Below are 18,051 nucleotides of genomic sequence, written 5' to 3'. Positions count from 1 at the left end.
AACATAAGTATATAAATCTGATGAAACAGATTGTTTAATCTACTTTTTATTGAGAAAGATATACCGGTCAATAAAATAAGGGAAAACCTTACTTTATATGTAAGATGACATATCAAAGTTAATTTCTCTATATCTCATTCCCTATCACAGATGGTTATGTTTCCAATCCGTTTCCCAGACCAGCAAGAACAACTCGCATCACTTCTAGATTTATTTCTGACCACAGTTCCACTTGGGAATGCCGATCATGCAGTGGTAATAGTTGATATAGCCCTAAACTTTAGAGCCAAAACTGAAGAGCCACTGCTAAAAACAACGAGATATTATAAAAAAGGTTGACTGGGAAGCCATCAGGGATCTCATCAGGGACGCCCCATGGCAAAATATCTTTTCACTTCCTACTGAACAGTGCGCAAATAAGACCACTGAATGGTTCAAAACAGCAATTGAAGCACATATCCCCACATGGAAATTTTATAGCAAGCCCCCCCCCTCTCCTCAATGGTTTACTTCTACTTGTGCAGCCGCCATTGAACAAAGGCAGCATGTGTACCGCAGATTTAACTGACATAAGTCCAGTATATAGAAGCCAGAAGTAATTGTAAGAAAGAAATAGCGACAGCTAAGAGAGAATTTACTGAAACCACCAAAAAACGCATTGAAGCACAGAAATTAGGAACTCGTGACTTCTGGAGAATCTACAACAGTGTAGTAAATAATGGGCAATCAACAATCCCCCCACTATCCAACAATCATGAGGTTGTTTGCTCTGCAACTGAGAAGGCTAACATACTTGCCAGTCGGTTTGCCTCCAACTCCACACTGGACCCTGCCAACCACCCCCTCCCTGACTTTCCTTTGCGGACTGACGCCACGCTAGACGTTCTGAAAATTACCCCTTCTCAGGTGCATGCTATCATAAGAAATCTTGACACTGCAAAAGCATGTGGACCTGATCTCATCCTGGCTGTGCTATTAAAAAAGTGCTCCGCCGAAGTAGCTCCAGTTCTCTCCAAACTTTACAACCAATACCTTAATGAATCTTGCTTTCTCACCTGCTGGAAAACTGTTTCTGTAGTACCAGTTTTCAAGAATTCTGGCAAAAGAACTGACCCAGTAAATTATCGCCCCATTAGCCTCCTCCCACTTTTCGCAAAAATATTTGAGACAATAATTAACCAAGCTCTAGTCCATCATCTTACAGATGCTAAACTTCTGACTGACCAACAATATGGATTTAGACAAGCCCGTTCAACAGCAGACATCCTCACTGTAATCTCAGAACATATATACCAGTCACTAGACAAAGCAGGGGAGGTGGAGCGGTAGTTCTAGATATATCTAAGGCTTTTGACAGGGTATGGCATGAAGGTCTTCTCAGGAAAATCAGATCATATGGTATCACTGGAAGAATACATGACATAATTAAATCCTTCTTAGATAAGAGAAAAATCCAGGTTGTCCTCGACGGTCATACATCTAAACAATACGATATAAATGCGGGAGTGCCTCAGGGGTCTATCCTTGGACCTCTTTTATTACTAATATTCATAAATGACCTCCCTGTGAGATGGGTATATATGCTGATGACACCACACTCTAACAGGCATGACAGGAAAACAAATGAACACATATCTAAAGAAATGGCAGAAGCACTAGAGGATGACCTCCGATCTGTAGTGGAATGGGGACATAAATGGATGGTCACATTCAATGCTGCCAAGAATAAACTCGTTTCCTTAAATAATTACAAGAAATCTTCTCTACCACCAATAGCAATGGCCAATGACTCTTTATCTGAGAGTACATCCTTTAAACTCCTCGGCCTAATGCTCTCAGGAAACATGAGTTGGAACAATTACATTGAGAGTATCGCTAGGACCGCTGCGAAGAATTTAGGTTCTCTCTACCGTGCTAGAAAGATACTAATGCCCGAAAGTATCCTATACCTCTATAAGGCCACCATTAGCCCATGTATGGAGTATTGTTGTCATATTTGGGCTGGTGCATCTACTACTAGTCTCTCGCTCCTAGACAAGGTTCAAAAGAGAGTCGCCAATCTGATAGGTCCTGAATTGTCATCTAAACTTCAGCCCGTCACATCGATGAAATGTTGTATCCCTCTGCCTTTTCTACAAGTACTTTAACGGTGAATGCTCTGACGAACTGCAAGCACTTGTGCCCCCTCAACGTAAATACCCCCAACAAACCCGACAAGCAGCTAAATCCCACTCCTTCACAGTAGAGATTCCTAGATGTAAGAGAGTCTTCTACTCCAGTAGTTTCTTCCCCAGGACAGCTAAACTTTGGAATTCCCTGCTTCCCCAACTGTACTAACATGCAGAAGTTCAAGTGCAACGTGAACCGATATCTTGCTGTCCAACTCCCTACACAGTACCCCTGATGCTTATGTCTCTGATAGTAGCCCCCTACAACAAAGTGGCAATATGCCTTGTTTGGGGTGAAAATGTAATTAAAAAAATTTTTTTTAAATATAGAAAAAGAAAAAGTTTCGTTTTTGTTCCTTTTCCAATTCCTGTATAAAAACATTTTTGTCAGCAATTACATAAAATTAAAAAAAAACCCAAAAAATACACTATATTTGGCATATACAAGTAAGCCTGAGAAAGAGATTGTTACCTTTTATTAAGAAAGATATTCCGGTTATTAAAATAAGGGAAAACAATGACTTTACTTTATATGTAAGATGGCATAAAGTTAATAAGCAATTATAATATAATACATATATAGCCTAAATAAGCTTTGAGTAAAAAAAAAAAAAAGTAAAAATAAAAATAAAGAATGCAGTTTAAATTCCAGAAATTTTTTTTTAAAAAAGTAAATTTAACTTATCGCAGACTTAGGACTTGCATAAGCCACTTTCAATAAAAAAAATATTCAACTATATAAGGATAAAAAAAAAAAAGCAAAAGCCTTAACTAAAATTGTTAAATAGAAAATGGGGATCCTCAGCTGCCTACCATGTAGCTGTATATATATTTGTTCCTTTACCATTTTTTGTATAAAATCATTTTCATCAGCAATTGCATAAAACAAACAAATTTAAAACAAAACACTGAACATATTTAGTTGTATGATTATATGAATCTCAAACAATTTAAATGTTTTTTTTTTCTGAATAAAGAAAAAAAAACTTGCTTTATTAATATCATCATCACCATTTTTCTTCTTACCTTATTCCTACAACAGTTTGTAGTAGACTGCAGACTCCTGACATGAACATGGTGGTACAAAGAAGTTTAGCTTTAAATTCTTCATCTGCTTGGGCACACACTAATTTGGCAACAAACAGTGAAACAGTCAAGCTACCAGATAAAGAAATCATAGCTTGCTGAAAAATAAATGAAATGAAATAAATAAATAAAATAAAAAGATAAATAAAAGTTATATGCTGTTTTTTCTTTCTGTTATTTTTTTTTAAGTATAGTAGATTGTAGATATATAAGTTTTTTTTCCATTCATCTTACACCCACACATAATTGCATTTGTGAAGAAACTGGAATCTTAGGAAGATTGTCTATTATTTCAGTAATTATAGGAGCAACCAGACTTTTCCAAAACTATCTGGCAAAAATACCCGGTGAATCAAGTGCAAGAGAGATACAACTAATTGCATTTAAAGGGATGACTAGACTCTTAAAAAGATCTCTCAGGTGGAATGTATGAATGAGATAGCGGGCGAGTATCTGGAATCTGATAAATCTGATAATAGCAGAAATACCCACAAAGCAAAGGGGGAGAAGTCACTGTCATTTAATCAAGTAATAATGAATCAGCAAAATACGAAAATTGATTTTTATTTTTAATTAAAATTCTACTCATTAATTTTTCCTAATTTTTAGTGAAAATGCTTATTTTTTGCTTATGATGTAAATGTATTGAAGAACTTAATTAGATTACAAATTTTATATTTTATATATATATATTATACCGTATATTTTATAATATATATATATATATATATATATATATATATATATATATTATACCGTATAAGCACCAAAAATGTGGTTCTTCATTATTGTAGTGAAATTTGAAAATTGAAATATTGAATTTCAAGTGAAACCAATGGCATCTACTGAATTTTCATGTCACAGTAATGAACATATCCAAAAATTACGAAAAATGATAAGGTAGATTACAAATTATTAATAAAAAAAAGTTTCCAAAGACAATTAGCGAAAATTGCGTTTTGCAAAAAAAGAAATCAGAGTTCTAATTATAACAAAAGGGAGGTAAATATTTTCTGAAAACGGAAAACCTTTGGTCAAATTAGCAAAATTTATTTTTATTAATTGTCTTCAAAAACTATTTTCTTTAATAATTCATTTTCTACCTTATTGTTTTTTGTAAATTTTGGATATTTTCATTACTGTGACATAACAATTCAGTATATACCATTGGTTTCACTGAAAATTCAATACTTCAATTTTCGAATTTCGCTTCAATAATGAAGAGGAACCAAAAATGTTTATCAATAAGATCGAGAGATGTCTTATTTAGTTTAGTTTTCAGCATTCGATTATATGACAGGGTGAACCAAATGATATTTCTCTATTTTTATTATCCTTTTGGCTATCTAGTTTCTTATATTAGATTTCCATGTTAGTAAATCCAGTGTTTTTTAAAATCGTGTTATAGATATTACTTAAATTCTCAGTCTTATTTTCCTTGGTCAGGAGTCTGATATTTTCTAGCAGTGTGAGATCCTAGTCTCCAAGCTTTGTGACTGTGAGGATGGATTCTATCCAAATTCCACTGTTAAAATCCAAGTTTTCTTAGCTAAGAATCAGTTTTTTTTCAACATGGTCAAACCAACATAACTGATTGTCAGGAACTTATCAAGCTTTGACATATTTAGCTTCACCAACAGGATATTGTAGCTGATCCAATCAGATCGTGTATATTCATCTGATTTTTGCTCGATTATTATGCTGAAAACTGGTGAAAGAGGACGGCGGGGTAACACTAACCTTCAGACAGCAACAGACTCCTTACACAGATGTTATATACTGGCAGTGAGAAAGATAGCTTGCAATGGGAAAATGTTCAAAATATTTCTATTTTAATAAAAAAAAAAAAAAATTAAATAAAACTTGACCGATTTTTTTTCAAATTTTTTTTTGTTCATAAATAAGGATTATTTTGTATTATTTCGACTAATGTAAAATTTGGCCTTTGTCAGGTGTATCTTATTAAACTAGGAAATCTTTTTGTCGAACTCGGGAATCTCCCCTCCACAAATTAAGTGTTTTACTTAGCACGTTATCTGTTACACCACAGGTCCTTGCAGACAATTCTAGTATGAATTTTTGGGAGCCTTAAAACTATTTTTATTTTTATTTATTTTTTTTTAGATTGCTGTAAGAACCTGTGGTGTAACGGATAAAGTACTATGTAAAATTCAGTTCTAAGATGTACTCCTCTGGATGTTGAATGTTCAATCCTCAGTGTGAGCGATACTAAGAATACAATTGCAAATTATTTGACTTCATGGCTGACTAAATGAGAGCATTCTACCTGCATAGATAAAATAAAGTGTTCTGTTCAAAATTCTGTGAAGATTCCCAGAGTTCAACAAGGTACACCTGAAGAAGGTCAAAGGTTACATCAGCTGAAATTGTGGGAATAACTCTCAAGATGAAAACAGTAATTTGAATACTCATCTCAAAAACTCTAAAACATAAAAGGGGTATTGTTACTGCAAATGAAACTGCATGTAATAGTTACAGTAACAATGCAAGCTGATAGCGTTTCTAGAAGTATTCAATTTGTGGACAGTTTTTATTTATTTCACAAAAATATTCATTCATTATATTCATAATTTTTTTTTTCATCTAATATCTATGATTAACAATAGATAGTAAAATAATAAAAGCAAACAGCTGACCAGTCCTTTTACTTATGAAAACACAGCACAATTGAAATGACATAATACAAAAATGGGTGTAGTTTTCAATTCCAATTTGAATCTAGATCAAGCCAATGTTTTTTTTTTACAACTGTTAATTTGTGGAGAGAGGATTTGTATTCAATTTTCTTGGGGTTCATATGTGCAGGGAATGTGAAATCAGGGGTGGGGAAAAAAGAGAATACAGAAATTTGATAATAGTAATTCATAAATGTATGAGAGAGAGAGAGAGAGAGAGAGAGAGAGAGAGAGAGAGAGAGAGAGAGAGAGAGAGAGAGAGAGATCTTATGTATCTATTAATTGTTACCTGTAGTCCAAAGAAAAATGTCATGTAAATGGGTGGATTATCTTCAACTCCATAATGAAGATCACTTTTGTTCGGATCCATGGCAGGAGGATCATCTATGTGAACATTCATACCCGTTAGTGCGACAACGTCTCCATTTGGAGTGGCCTTTTCTTTTGGTAAATCATTTGCCATTGAATCCTCCTGTAAAAGAAAAAAATTTTTTTATTTTTTTAACTGTTTATAATCCAGAGAAATTTGGAATGTAAACAAATAAAAAAAATTGCATGAATGTATTTTTGACAATATATCATGTACTACAATGTTATTTATTATTTTTTTTTCAGTTTTTTTTTTTTTTTTTTCTTTCTTTAAAGATTGTAATGCCGGGTATGGGGCAGCCAAACCAGCTGCCAACATTGCCCCGCCTTTTTATTGAAACCAACCGAGAGCTCTTTTTAGTATCATTGCTGTTCCCTTAAGTGCAATTGTCTGAATCTCTTTTGCACTTGGTTCACCAGGAATATTAGTTAGGTAGGACTTCAGGTTCTTCTTCATAAGTCCTGTGGCACCTATGATAACTGGTATGATCGATATCCCCTTTAGGTTCCAGTTTCTTTTCATATCATACATGAGACCTTGGTATTTGGTCTGTTTCTCTCTTTCAGCTCTGTTAAGACCACCATCATTAGGAACACTCACTTCAATCAAGGTTGCAACTCTCTCTGACTTATTCCATATAACTATGTCAGGTTTCACAGCAGCATTTTCAAGGTAGGTGGCTGTAGGGATTACATGGTCGTAATGTATGGTATAGCGAATATGCATGTTTGCATGATATTGGAAATATTCTGAATAAGATGTTTGGTAATTTGTGTAACTGGGTTTATTATAATTTATGTTGTTTTTTTTTTTTTGCACACTTTATTTAAGACGAGAGATTCTATATAAACTCTCACAAAAGAACTCTCATAAGAAGGAACTCTTCAATATTGGAGGAAGTTAATTTTGATTTAAAAAAAAAGGGCGGGGTGGAGAGGATCTCACCTCTGCTAAACCGACTTTCTTAAGCAAGGAAATCACCTTCCAGAACAAGTTTTTGGAAATTACATAAGAAACTGACTACGTATCTCTTTGTTGTGTTTGGAATTGTAATATATATTTGATTGAATGCAATAACTGCCTTGGTTTAGTTTATCCAAAGAAAGATGATTGTTCTTAAAAGTGTTTTTGCCTTTATTATACAAGTTAGAAATAACCTTCCAAATAATTTCTAACAATGAGAAATAGCCTTCACCAAATTTACAAAAGGAAAAAATGAAACTCACGTCTATTTATCGCAGGTTTTGTCTTGACCACTGGACTAACCTTCCCCATTGCGGAACATATACTCAACATTACACCAAGTGTTTTTACTTACAATTTTTTTTTTAATTCATTTCAAACCATGCTGTTTTTTTTTTTTTCGAAAATATTTTTTGGAGAGAAGTAACTCTATAGTGACGAATACAGTCACATAGTTTTTTTTAAGATGGCTTTTATGAGATGTTTATCGAGAAATGCTCAATTACAACCAGAGCATTATTATAGTATACTTATTCATTCATTCATACAAACATTATTAGCTACATATGTGCATACATATTTCTGCTGCAATTCCTTTAGAAAAGAGAAATCTTGGGGCCAAATCTTTACAGTGAACCCAGATTTTAAATAGTCATTCTTTTAGATGTCTTTCTGTTATTTGAAAAGGACTGGAAAATGAAATAAAGATAATAGAGAAAATGAAAGAAAAAGAATGAATGAAAGAAATAAGGGTAGATAAAAAGAGAAGGTAGATGGAAGGGGTTGTGGAATCAGGGGAAGTGGGTTATATATAATACAAAAAATATACAAATGTTAGCGAGAACATCTGCCTAACTCCCTAATTTAATTATTGTTCATAATAGTAAGTAAAGAAAAACAAAAAACGAAATACAAAATATACAAAAAACATGCAATTGTATATTATTTAATTATTGAAATTCTTTGAGATTAGTAATTTGTATATTTTATTTATTTGTGGACTATTATCCTCATTTTTATAGCTGTTGTTTCACAATGTTTCGGCCAACTTTTCCTCTGGCCTTCCTGAGGTGGTTAACCGTGACTGGATAGGAATGCTGAATCCCTTAATTGTATCATCAGTAATTACTGCCTTTCATAGTTGTTGTCATCTCACCACGTTTTAGCCAACTAATCCTCTGGCCGGCTTTGGGTAGGATTGAAACCACTATCTTCAGACAATGCTCACCTGGAACTGTAGAGATTCAATGTCTCTATGCACTGCACCTCGCCTGATCGTCAAAGACAAGATTCAAGCAAGGGCGCAAGGTCCACAAAGTTATATATATATATATGTCTTCCACATACAGTACTGTTTCGCTGTTTCACAGCTTATCAGTGCGGCTAGACAGGCAACTACCTCAAGCCAGGATTTAAACCCGACCGTCTGTACGGCAGTCAAGGCTCCTAACCATTACGCTATTGGCGGCTGCTGAACGAGTAGTGAATTTAACGAAGTTTTGACATCGTCCGAAATACCTCTGTTCGATTTGTTTACGCAAAGAGCGTCGCTTATACGCTAATGGTAATTCGTGTATAACTTCTCAATATGCTCAACTCAAGGTGAGGAGTATTATATATATATATATATATATATATATATATATATAAAAATGCTATCCTCTCCCACCTAAATTTATTTGTTTGGTATTTCTGCAGTTTACAGACTGTGCCATTTTTAAAATAGGATTTTCAAGTTTAATTCAGTTGTTACTATCTTATTTATTAAATTGTCAGGTGAACGTACAGAACAGTTATGTTAAGAATGGATTTCAAAATATTTCACCACATTTGTAAACTCCAAAAATAGTAAATATGATTTCATAAAAATTTTTTTAGTAAAAAGCCCCCCCCCTCCATTTATCTGTAAAGGTAGATTCATTAGTGGTACTTCTTCAGTTTACTGACTGTGCTCAAATGACGTTATCTATAATATAAAAGCGAAAATGTGTGTGTGTATGCATTTTTTTATGTCCAGCAAAGGTTTTTGGAGGGGGAGCACTCATGCTTACAACTTTTTATATACTATTACATATGTGTGCCGATCATAGCTCTTATGGTCTAGGGATTTATCAGCACCCACATGTAATAAAATTAAAACAAAAGAAAAAGATTTAACGAAAAAGAAATTTATTTAAATATAAATTAACAAGGAAAACAAAAGAAAAGATTACCATGTTTGAAGGGTGACAACTCGCTAATAAATTGTCTCCCTTAGATCATAAAGATTGTAATTCTTAATGTATTGTGTTTTGAAATGGTTTGCTTTATATGTATATGTGCTTCGGTCAACAAACTCAAACAATAAATAAAAACTTTACCAGAATCCAGACAGCAGTTCTTCAGTGAGATTTTTGTTTTTACGGCCTTATGAGGAAGCCGGAATTCGGACGTTGGTTGCCTCTGTTTGCATCCCAAAATATGTCACGAACTGAACTTTACCCACCAATAGCGTTTCTTTTATATGAGTTTTAAAAGGAACTTCCTGGAACCTTCTAGAGACTCAAAAAAAGAACAAAAAGGCGTTCTACGCCTTTTTATATTTATAGATGCCGATTATTATTTATTTTTATGAATAACGACATTCTAGAAACATCTTTATGTTTTAATTAATATATCAATAAACATATTTATATATTTCTTAATCCAATCATAGGAGAAAATATGTTCTCCTATGACAATACTCCTTAGATTATAATATCTCCGATTTACAAAACGAGGTCATCTATCTTTTATTTCAGCGACTTTTATGTTACAAAATTCATTTCTCTATGGTGTGATATTTGACCTAGAAGACCACACGTTGACGTTCATTTAACCACCTGCTTTTTCAAACGTTTAATTTCAACCATTATCACTTCTCTGCCCTCGTAGCGTTGTGGTAAGTTGTCAGGCTATTTGCCCCAAGGCTTCGGGTTCAAGCCTACCTCCCTACCAAAACTTTTTTTTTCTTTTACACCTACAAACACCCGGGCAATGCTGGGCACCCCCGCTAATCTATATATATAAAGGGCAAAATGTGTATGTCTGCCAAAAACTTTCAACACACGTGACGGATCCTCACGAGATCGGTATCATTTTGTAAGCTCGACGTCTCAGATAACAAATATTGAAAAATTGACCAAAAACATTGATTCCTTCACCCTAAACTCGGCAGTTTTTCACCAACATTTTAGCAAGTCATCATCACCGTTGGATTGACTTCGCTTTATTTCAATGCTCTTGACTTCCGATCGTGCAATGGAGACATCGACAAAGACGTCACTTTTTTTTTCTTCTTCTTCGCGTTATGGGTTTGAGCCTGCCTGCCTACTAACACTTTTTTCTTTCTCCACCCAAACTGCCTACTGGTGTATTGACCCCCCCCCCCGCGCTTCTTACACTTTACCCCCCCCCCCCCCCGGTTCCTTATTCGACCCAGGCACGCCGGGGAACCCCGCTACTATACCACTATTTTTAACACCTTTTTATCCCCCCCCCCCTCGGGGTTTCTTACTACATCACCTTTACACACCCGGGCAACGCTGGGTACCCCCACTCGCCTCCCCCCTCACTACTATTTATTTATTTTTATCCCCCTTCCCCTGAGGTTCCTTACTCCACCCAGGCAGTGCCAAGAACCCTGCTACTATCACTTTTTTAAACCATCCCGCACCCCCGGGGTTCCTTACTACACCGCTTTCACACACCCAATCAATGCCGGGTACCTCAGCTAGTGATTTAGAAATCGATTCATAACATGTTAACTATTCTGTACTTTCACCTAAAAACTTAAGAAAAGATACTATAAAAATTGCAATTAACTTGAAAATCCTATTAAAAAAATAGCATGGTCTGTAAACTGCAGGAGTAAATTATCTGTAAATGTACATATGTAATCATTTTGGTACTTCTGCAGTTTATGGACTGTGCAATTAAAAAATACTTCACTACAGTTTTTAAACTTCAATTTCCAACTGTAATTCTTATTATAATTTTCATTTTGAAACTGTGGAATTGTCTTCCGTTTTCCTGCTTTCCGGCTGACTACAATATGGTTGTGTTCAAGTCTAAAGTAAATAAGTTCTTGATGAGCCGTTCCATATAAGTTATTAAATTTACCAAATTTTCATTACTAATGATTACTATATTGACAAATTTCTACTGTACACTCTTTAACCCTTATCCTTGAGTGGCCTCTGGGCCTTGATAATGTGGTGATGCCTTTGTAAAAAAAAAAAAAAAAAAAAAAAACTGTGGATGCCAGACGACATTTTTATTCAATTAGAAAATATCTAATAAAGTAAAGTGAATTTTATCGTTTTCAAGTTAGCACGATACATCAATACACATGAGTTGAATCATATGAATGAGATCGCACCGAAGCATTCAAGGTTGGGCATGGAATTTCTTGAGTTTATTTACTTTTCCAGGCAATACAGGGGGACATGAGTCAGTTAGTATATATATATTAAATAATTAATAAATAGAAGTTTTTGTACCACCTTTATATTCGTTTACAAAGATAAAAAAACAAAAACAAAAACAAAACATAATGATAAATATTATGCCTAAATCCTCATACCAATTCTGATTAAAATCCATGACATAATTTTGATTCTAGAAAACGTCAACATTTAAAGCTTGAAAAGAAATTGAAATTCAGAGAATCTAGTTTAATTTGTTTCTAATGACTATGGATCAAATTTAATGCAAGTTTGAAATACTTTAATTTTTAAAGAGGAAGTTGTGCCCATATTATACTCCCTAAAAACACTTTAAAATATTCCAAAGAAACAAATTTGTAGAATATATATTAATCAATGTCTAATACTTATTGTTTGTTTCACAAAATTCAGAGGTATTTTCACAAAGGACTTCAACGTCTCTTCTTAATATTTTTGCATAGAATTAAATTCAACTGCATATAGCCCACTTCAGCTTAGCAGCTGTGTTCTAAAATTCATAATGATCAGTTAATTAGTTTAACTAGAGTAGAGTGTATCCTGTACATAGAAATATATAAATGTATGCACATGCTTCATGCAAATACACACTGGCCTTTATTATAGTGTGGCAGAATCTTAAATCTTACCCAGTTTGATTCAACTAAATAGCTCTGTGGATTTGAACATACTTTAACAGTATTAAGTTGAGTCTGTATGTTTCAATGTTTAACTGTAAATTGTTCATTACATGTAATGAACATGTGAAGTTGATCATCTTGCAATAAATCAGACACTTTGCATTGGAATGCCGCATTAGAAATGTTCAAGGTTTATTGTTGAACAATTGGAAGCGTATGTCAGCACATAATTTCTCAGGTGCAAAGTCGTATTTAATTTGATTTAAGTATCACATGTCAGCACCTCTGAATTATGGGAGCATATTGTTCTTTGAAAGGGAGTGTAGATGTTACCCTACCTAATATATACACACATGAGATGTAATGGTTACCTAGATGTGCTTTATGTTTCAATGGCTCTTAATTTGAAACAAAATACTTACATTAACTTAGGAGCCAGGTTTGAAAGGCGAGTTTTAAACTGTGAGATAAACCTCCAAAACAAAAAACACGTAGTAACTTGCAGACATTTAAAATAAAATTTAGACCAGTAGTTCCTAACCGTTTTTAAATGGCAACACACTAATGATTTTTTTTTTTTTTTTTTTTGCTGCACACCGTTCACAAAAAAATAAATATTTTCTACTTATAAAGTCTTTTTGCAATAAAACAAGAAAAAACAAAGATTGAGAATTTTATTCATATAAATGAACATATACTGTATCTGGTATCGTTTTGGTATAGAAATCGAGTCTGAATTATTCAGCTCTGATTCCTATTCCCAATATTTGGAAAAAAACTGATATTCCAATTAATCATCCCATCATTAATATAAACCATAAAAAAAGCTTACATATTCATATGCGCAAAACATTTAGATTCTAGAAATTCGGCGATTTTAAATTGAGAGTGTCAAAATAATTAATAAATTTAATCTCTTTATTAAAAAAAAAATGAAATTAAATGGCATCTACCTATTATTGTGGTATAACAGTAATCATTTTGTAGCATATTAGTATGCCACAGCACAGTGGTTGGGAACCATTGATGTAGACCAGTGCTTTTTAACCTTTTTGCTCAAGCAGAACCCCATGGAAACCCTATGCAATAATTTAGTTGTCTTGTGCAAAAAAAAAAAAAAAAAAGATTTAAAAATTAAAATGAAATGAAAATATTCTCATGATTTTTAGTGCGATTCTTTTGACCTTCATTGTATAAAAAGAATATATAAAAGCAAACCTAATAGTGGCAAGACAAATTAACCTTTCAAATATAGCAAGTTTAATTATGTAATATTTCGTATATTTAAGTAGTAAATTTTAAAATACATGCATATAATAATAAAATAGATTTTCAAAATTGAATTTAAGATCCTGTTTATTTGTTCCTTGTTCTAATTTAGAAATTGTGGAACCCTTGGACTGTACTGGGGGAACCCTAAGGTTCCATGGAATCTTGGTTGAAAAGCACTGACGTAGACACTTTTATCCTCCTTTTTAGAAGTCAGTTACTGAACCAGACATATTTTTTGATGTTTTATCAATTTCTCATAAATTTTATTATCAAAGTATTTGCTTACCTGTGTAAATATGTTGTTTTGCAATGCCAAGCAGTCAACACGTTTTTATATAAGTTATATCTTTTTATATATATTCTTACTCAACATTGGCTCAACATTAGTATCTGGTGATACCAGATCAGGCTGTCTAAACATACTGGCTTCTTGACCAAAAGTGCATAAAACATTGATATTATTAATTGAATCTTCTTTCTGGCTTGTGCTTAAAGTGCACAGACTTTTAAAGAGTAAATTGATCTAGAAAAACAAATGATTCATTCAGAGGCCTGCACTCCTAAACTCTTGTAGGCCTTTTTCCTAGGTTGTATATTCTGACAGCAGTCTCAGAGACTCTAAGAAACGCATAAAAAAAATAACAGTTAATTTTATTGCTCATGCACAGTTGTTTGTCTCTGACCCTGACAACTTGTGTTCTTTTCTCATTTGTGATAGTAATGAATTTTGTTTCTGAATTTTTTAGATAAGGATTTGATATTCATATTATTTGGATTCATCGGTTTACTGTTCTCATCTTAAGTTTAATTTTCATAACGTTTTGATCGATGTAACCTCTGACCTTTTTCAGGTGTATCTTGTTGAACTCGGGAATTTGGACGAGATTTTGATTGGAATCCTTCACGTGTGTAGTATGTTTTTGTTCTGTCAGCCATGACTCCTAAGTAATTCACAATTGTATTTTTCAGTCGCCCATACTTCAACCTTCAAGAAAATATCACTTTTACAATTTATTTTTCCAAGTACTCATAAAGTAAAAATAGATTTAAGGCGCCTAAAATTTGTACTAGAATTGTCTGCAAGGACATGTGGCGCAGTGGTTAGAGTACTTGGAAAAACCAATTGTAAAAGTTACATTCTCCTGAAGGTTGAAGATTCAATTCTCAATGTGGGAGACTGAAAAATACAATTACAAATTATTTAGAACCTCTATCTAGTCATGGCTGAGAAAACGAGCATACTACCTCTATGTTCTGTTTGAAATTCTGTCCAAATTCCTGAGTTCAAAAAGAAGATTGGAGGTTACATCGACCAAAACATTGTGAAAATTGCACTCAAGATGAGAACAGTAGTCCGATTAATCCAATTAATACGAATACATGTATTCGTTCTTTGGTTTTAATATCTATTGTTCTTTTCTGTGTATTATAATATATACTAGATTACATGTTGCTGTAGCCCCCCCACACACACATTTTTACGTTTGTATTTGATGAACTGTTTATCTGATAATAAACATGCAAATGAAATTAAATTTATATTAAAATGTTTATCAAATAAAAATATATGATTTTCACTTTCAAATGACGTGACATGATATTCAAGAAAATATATAATTATTTATATCTGTATGTAAATGCAATCATTTTCTTCATTATTGCTCACTGGTGCTACCAAATCAAGCTGTCAGAAGATATTGACTTCCTGGCCAAAAATGCATCAAACATTGATTTTATTGTTTTTCCACCCTTTCTGGATTCAGTATTATTAGGTTGGTGCAAAAATAATGTTTCTATCTATATATATAAAACGACATTATTTTTGCACCAACCTAATAGATAATAAAAAAAAAAAAAAAGAGTTCTGCTATAAAACAAAATGACCAACCCAGACTCCATGAATAAATATAATATTTGAAGATATAAGGAGTTTGAAGCAGAAAAAAAAATTTTCCCACAAAAAGGGTTGATAAACAATCAAAATAATTATCTTTTTATTTTGAAAAGCATGTTTTATCCCCGATAAGATGCAAAATGGCACCAGTTCGAATGAGAAAGATATACCTGAATACTGTGGTTGCTAAAAACATAGAAGCAAGGATATAAAATATTCATAGCTATTAATGTGAAAAGAAAATTAAAATTGGGGGAGAGGATAAAAAATAGGAGGGAGGAAGGGGAGTGATAACTACCTGTAATATTGTGGAAAGGATTTATTTAATCCCAAAGTCCTTCATCTTTAGGATCTCACGTTAATGCGATAAAGCATATTCTGATGACAAAAATGAAAGGCAGAAGAAAAAAAAAAGATGTGAGAATGGCAACAAAAAGTATTTTTATCATAGATTAAATTTGTATTGTGCATGAACAGATTTGGGTTTACCTCATTGCCAACTGGTCTGACTATCACTTCACCTCTTTTTTTAAACATCAAAAACAAACTTAATTTTTTTTTAGGTTACAAAAATCTACTTCCATTTTCCTGTTTTGTAACAGTTTAAAAAATCGTTTGGTTACACGAAATGAAATAGCATTTAAGGGAATGAATCAAATATGTCTCTTCCTGAAGATTGTAAAGGTGTTCGTAAAAGTTTAATAATCTATGTAATAATACAAAAATCTTGTGCGTTTGTATGTGATTCTCACCTTTCGTAACTTTAAAAAATTTATTCATTTAGGAAATTTTACAATAAGCATGAAATTATAAAATAACATAGGTAGAAAGTACATATTAAACTATTTTTTTTAATTAACTAACCTCATCGAATATTGCCTGCATACAGTGAGGTTATTTTAGTTTTTAATTTTTAAAATGGCACAATAGTGTTTACTCATTTTTTAAACTTATACAGAAAAGGAAGTAAAATTTAGTTACAAGGGAAAAAAAGTTCTTCTAGCAAATATAAGTTGTTGCAATATTTTTGTATTATAATGAGGTATGATCCCACACAGTCGGGAGAATCTATTTATAAACAATGATGCTAGGAACTGCCGAATCAAATTAATTCACATTCTGCTACCAACCAATCAGAAATCAGAATTGCTCCATAAATATTAAACCTTTCTGTAGCAACTTTGCATATATTTTCTTCGTGTCAACACGGGAAGAATCTTTTGCTCTGAATTCCAACTCGAGAACTGTCTACTGAGAACCAGTCATCTCCAGGACTTGTGTAGAACAACTGACCATCGAAAACTGTTCTGAAACTAAACTTGGCTTACACTTCTAGATAAGTTTTTTTTTTAATTGTTTTAAAAACTCTTATTCACTCCAAATAAGGCATATTGTCACTTGGACAGAAGAGAGCTACTATTCTGGACTATACTTACAGGGACACTATGTAGGGAGTTGAGCAGCAAGGTATCTGTTAGCAGTAAATTTAAATTTCTGCATGCTACTACAGCCAGGAAAGATGAAGAAGATTCCAAAACAGTGAAGGTTTGGGATTTTGCTGCTTGCCTGGGATATTTATATTAAGAGATTACAAGTGCTACGACTTCGTCCGAGCATATCTCTTTAAAATACTTGTCTAACAAGCACGGGGATGCAACATTACATTGATACAGCAAGGGTCGGAGTTTGGTCGATAGGGGGGGGGGTCTATGAGATTGGAGACTATTTGGGACCTCGAAAACAGAGAGACTAGTGGTAGATGTATCAGCCCAGATGTGGTAACAATACTCCATGCATGGGTGAATGGTGGCTTTGTAGAAATACAGGAGTCTATCAAGTATGAGTAGTTTTCTAGCATAGTAGAGGGAGCCCACTTTCTTTGCAGCAGCCTTGGCAAAGTCTTTGCTGTATTTTTTCCAGTTCATGTTGTATGTGAATGTTAAGCTAAGAAGTTTGAGCAATGAGTTCTCAGATAAAGTGTTATTAGTCATGGTAATCGGTAGTTGAAAAGGTTTCTTGCAATTATTAAAGGAAAGAAGCTTCAATTTAGTAGCATTAAATATTATTATCCACTTTTCATCCCCATTCTATTACGGACTGATGGTCATTTTCTAAAGATCCAGCAATTGCCTTGTACATTAGTTTTTCCCTCAGGTCTATTATAAAATATGGTGTCATCAGCAAATATACTCATCTCTGACACAATTTTATTAGAAAGGTCGTTTATGAATGTCAGAATTAATAAAGATCCGAGGATCAGTCCCTGAGGCACATCCACATTAATATCATGTTGTTTGGATGTACAGTTATAGAGGACAACCTGGATTTTTCTCTGGTTTAAAAAGGATCTGATTTGGTAACACCATATGATTTAATTTTCATGAGACCATCATGCTAGAACTTGTCAAAGACTTTGGATATACCAAGATCTACCACCATAGTTTGCTCTGCCTTATCCAGTGCATGGCATATGCTTTCAGAGATGCAATCTGCAATAT

At 33.4% G+C, this 18,051-nt stretch overlaps 1 protein-coding gene and 1 long non-coding RNA gene across 7 annotated transcripts in view; one reads left to right on the top strand and one right to left on the bottom strand.

Annotated features, from left to right (window-relative positions):
- The window catches only part of LOC145283640 (solute carrier family 23 member 1-like), a 428,662-nt gene that overhangs the window by 63,981 nt on the left and 346,630 nt on the right, over nt 1-18,051 (bottom strand). For all 6 annotated transcript variants that reach the window (XM_080132600.1, XM_080132602.1, XM_080132601.1 and 3 more), the window contains 2 exons: nt 6,240-6,422; nt 3,195-3,352 (listed from right to left, as the gene is read on the bottom strand). In XM_080132600.1, coding sequence (XP_079988726.1) covers nt 3,195-3,352; nt 6,240-6,422 — 341 coding nt within the window. The remainder of the gene's footprint in view (nt 1-3,194; nt 3,353-6,239; nt 6,423-18,051) is intronic.
- Nucleotides 1-18,051, top strand: part of LOC145283646 (uncharacterized) — a 173,089-nt gene that overhangs the window by 121,437 nt on the left and 33,601 nt on the right. The window lies entirely within an intron of this gene.

Source organism: Euprymna scolopes, chromosome 8 (genome assembly GCF_053919585.1).
Source record: "Euprymna scolopes isolate OS-2025 chromosome 8, ASM5391958v1, whole genome shotgun sequence".
NCBI lineage: Eukaryota > Metazoa > Mollusca > Cephalopoda > Sepiida > Sepiolidae > Euprymna > Euprymna scolopes.
This window is presented reverse-complemented; position numbering and strand designations above follow the sequence as displayed.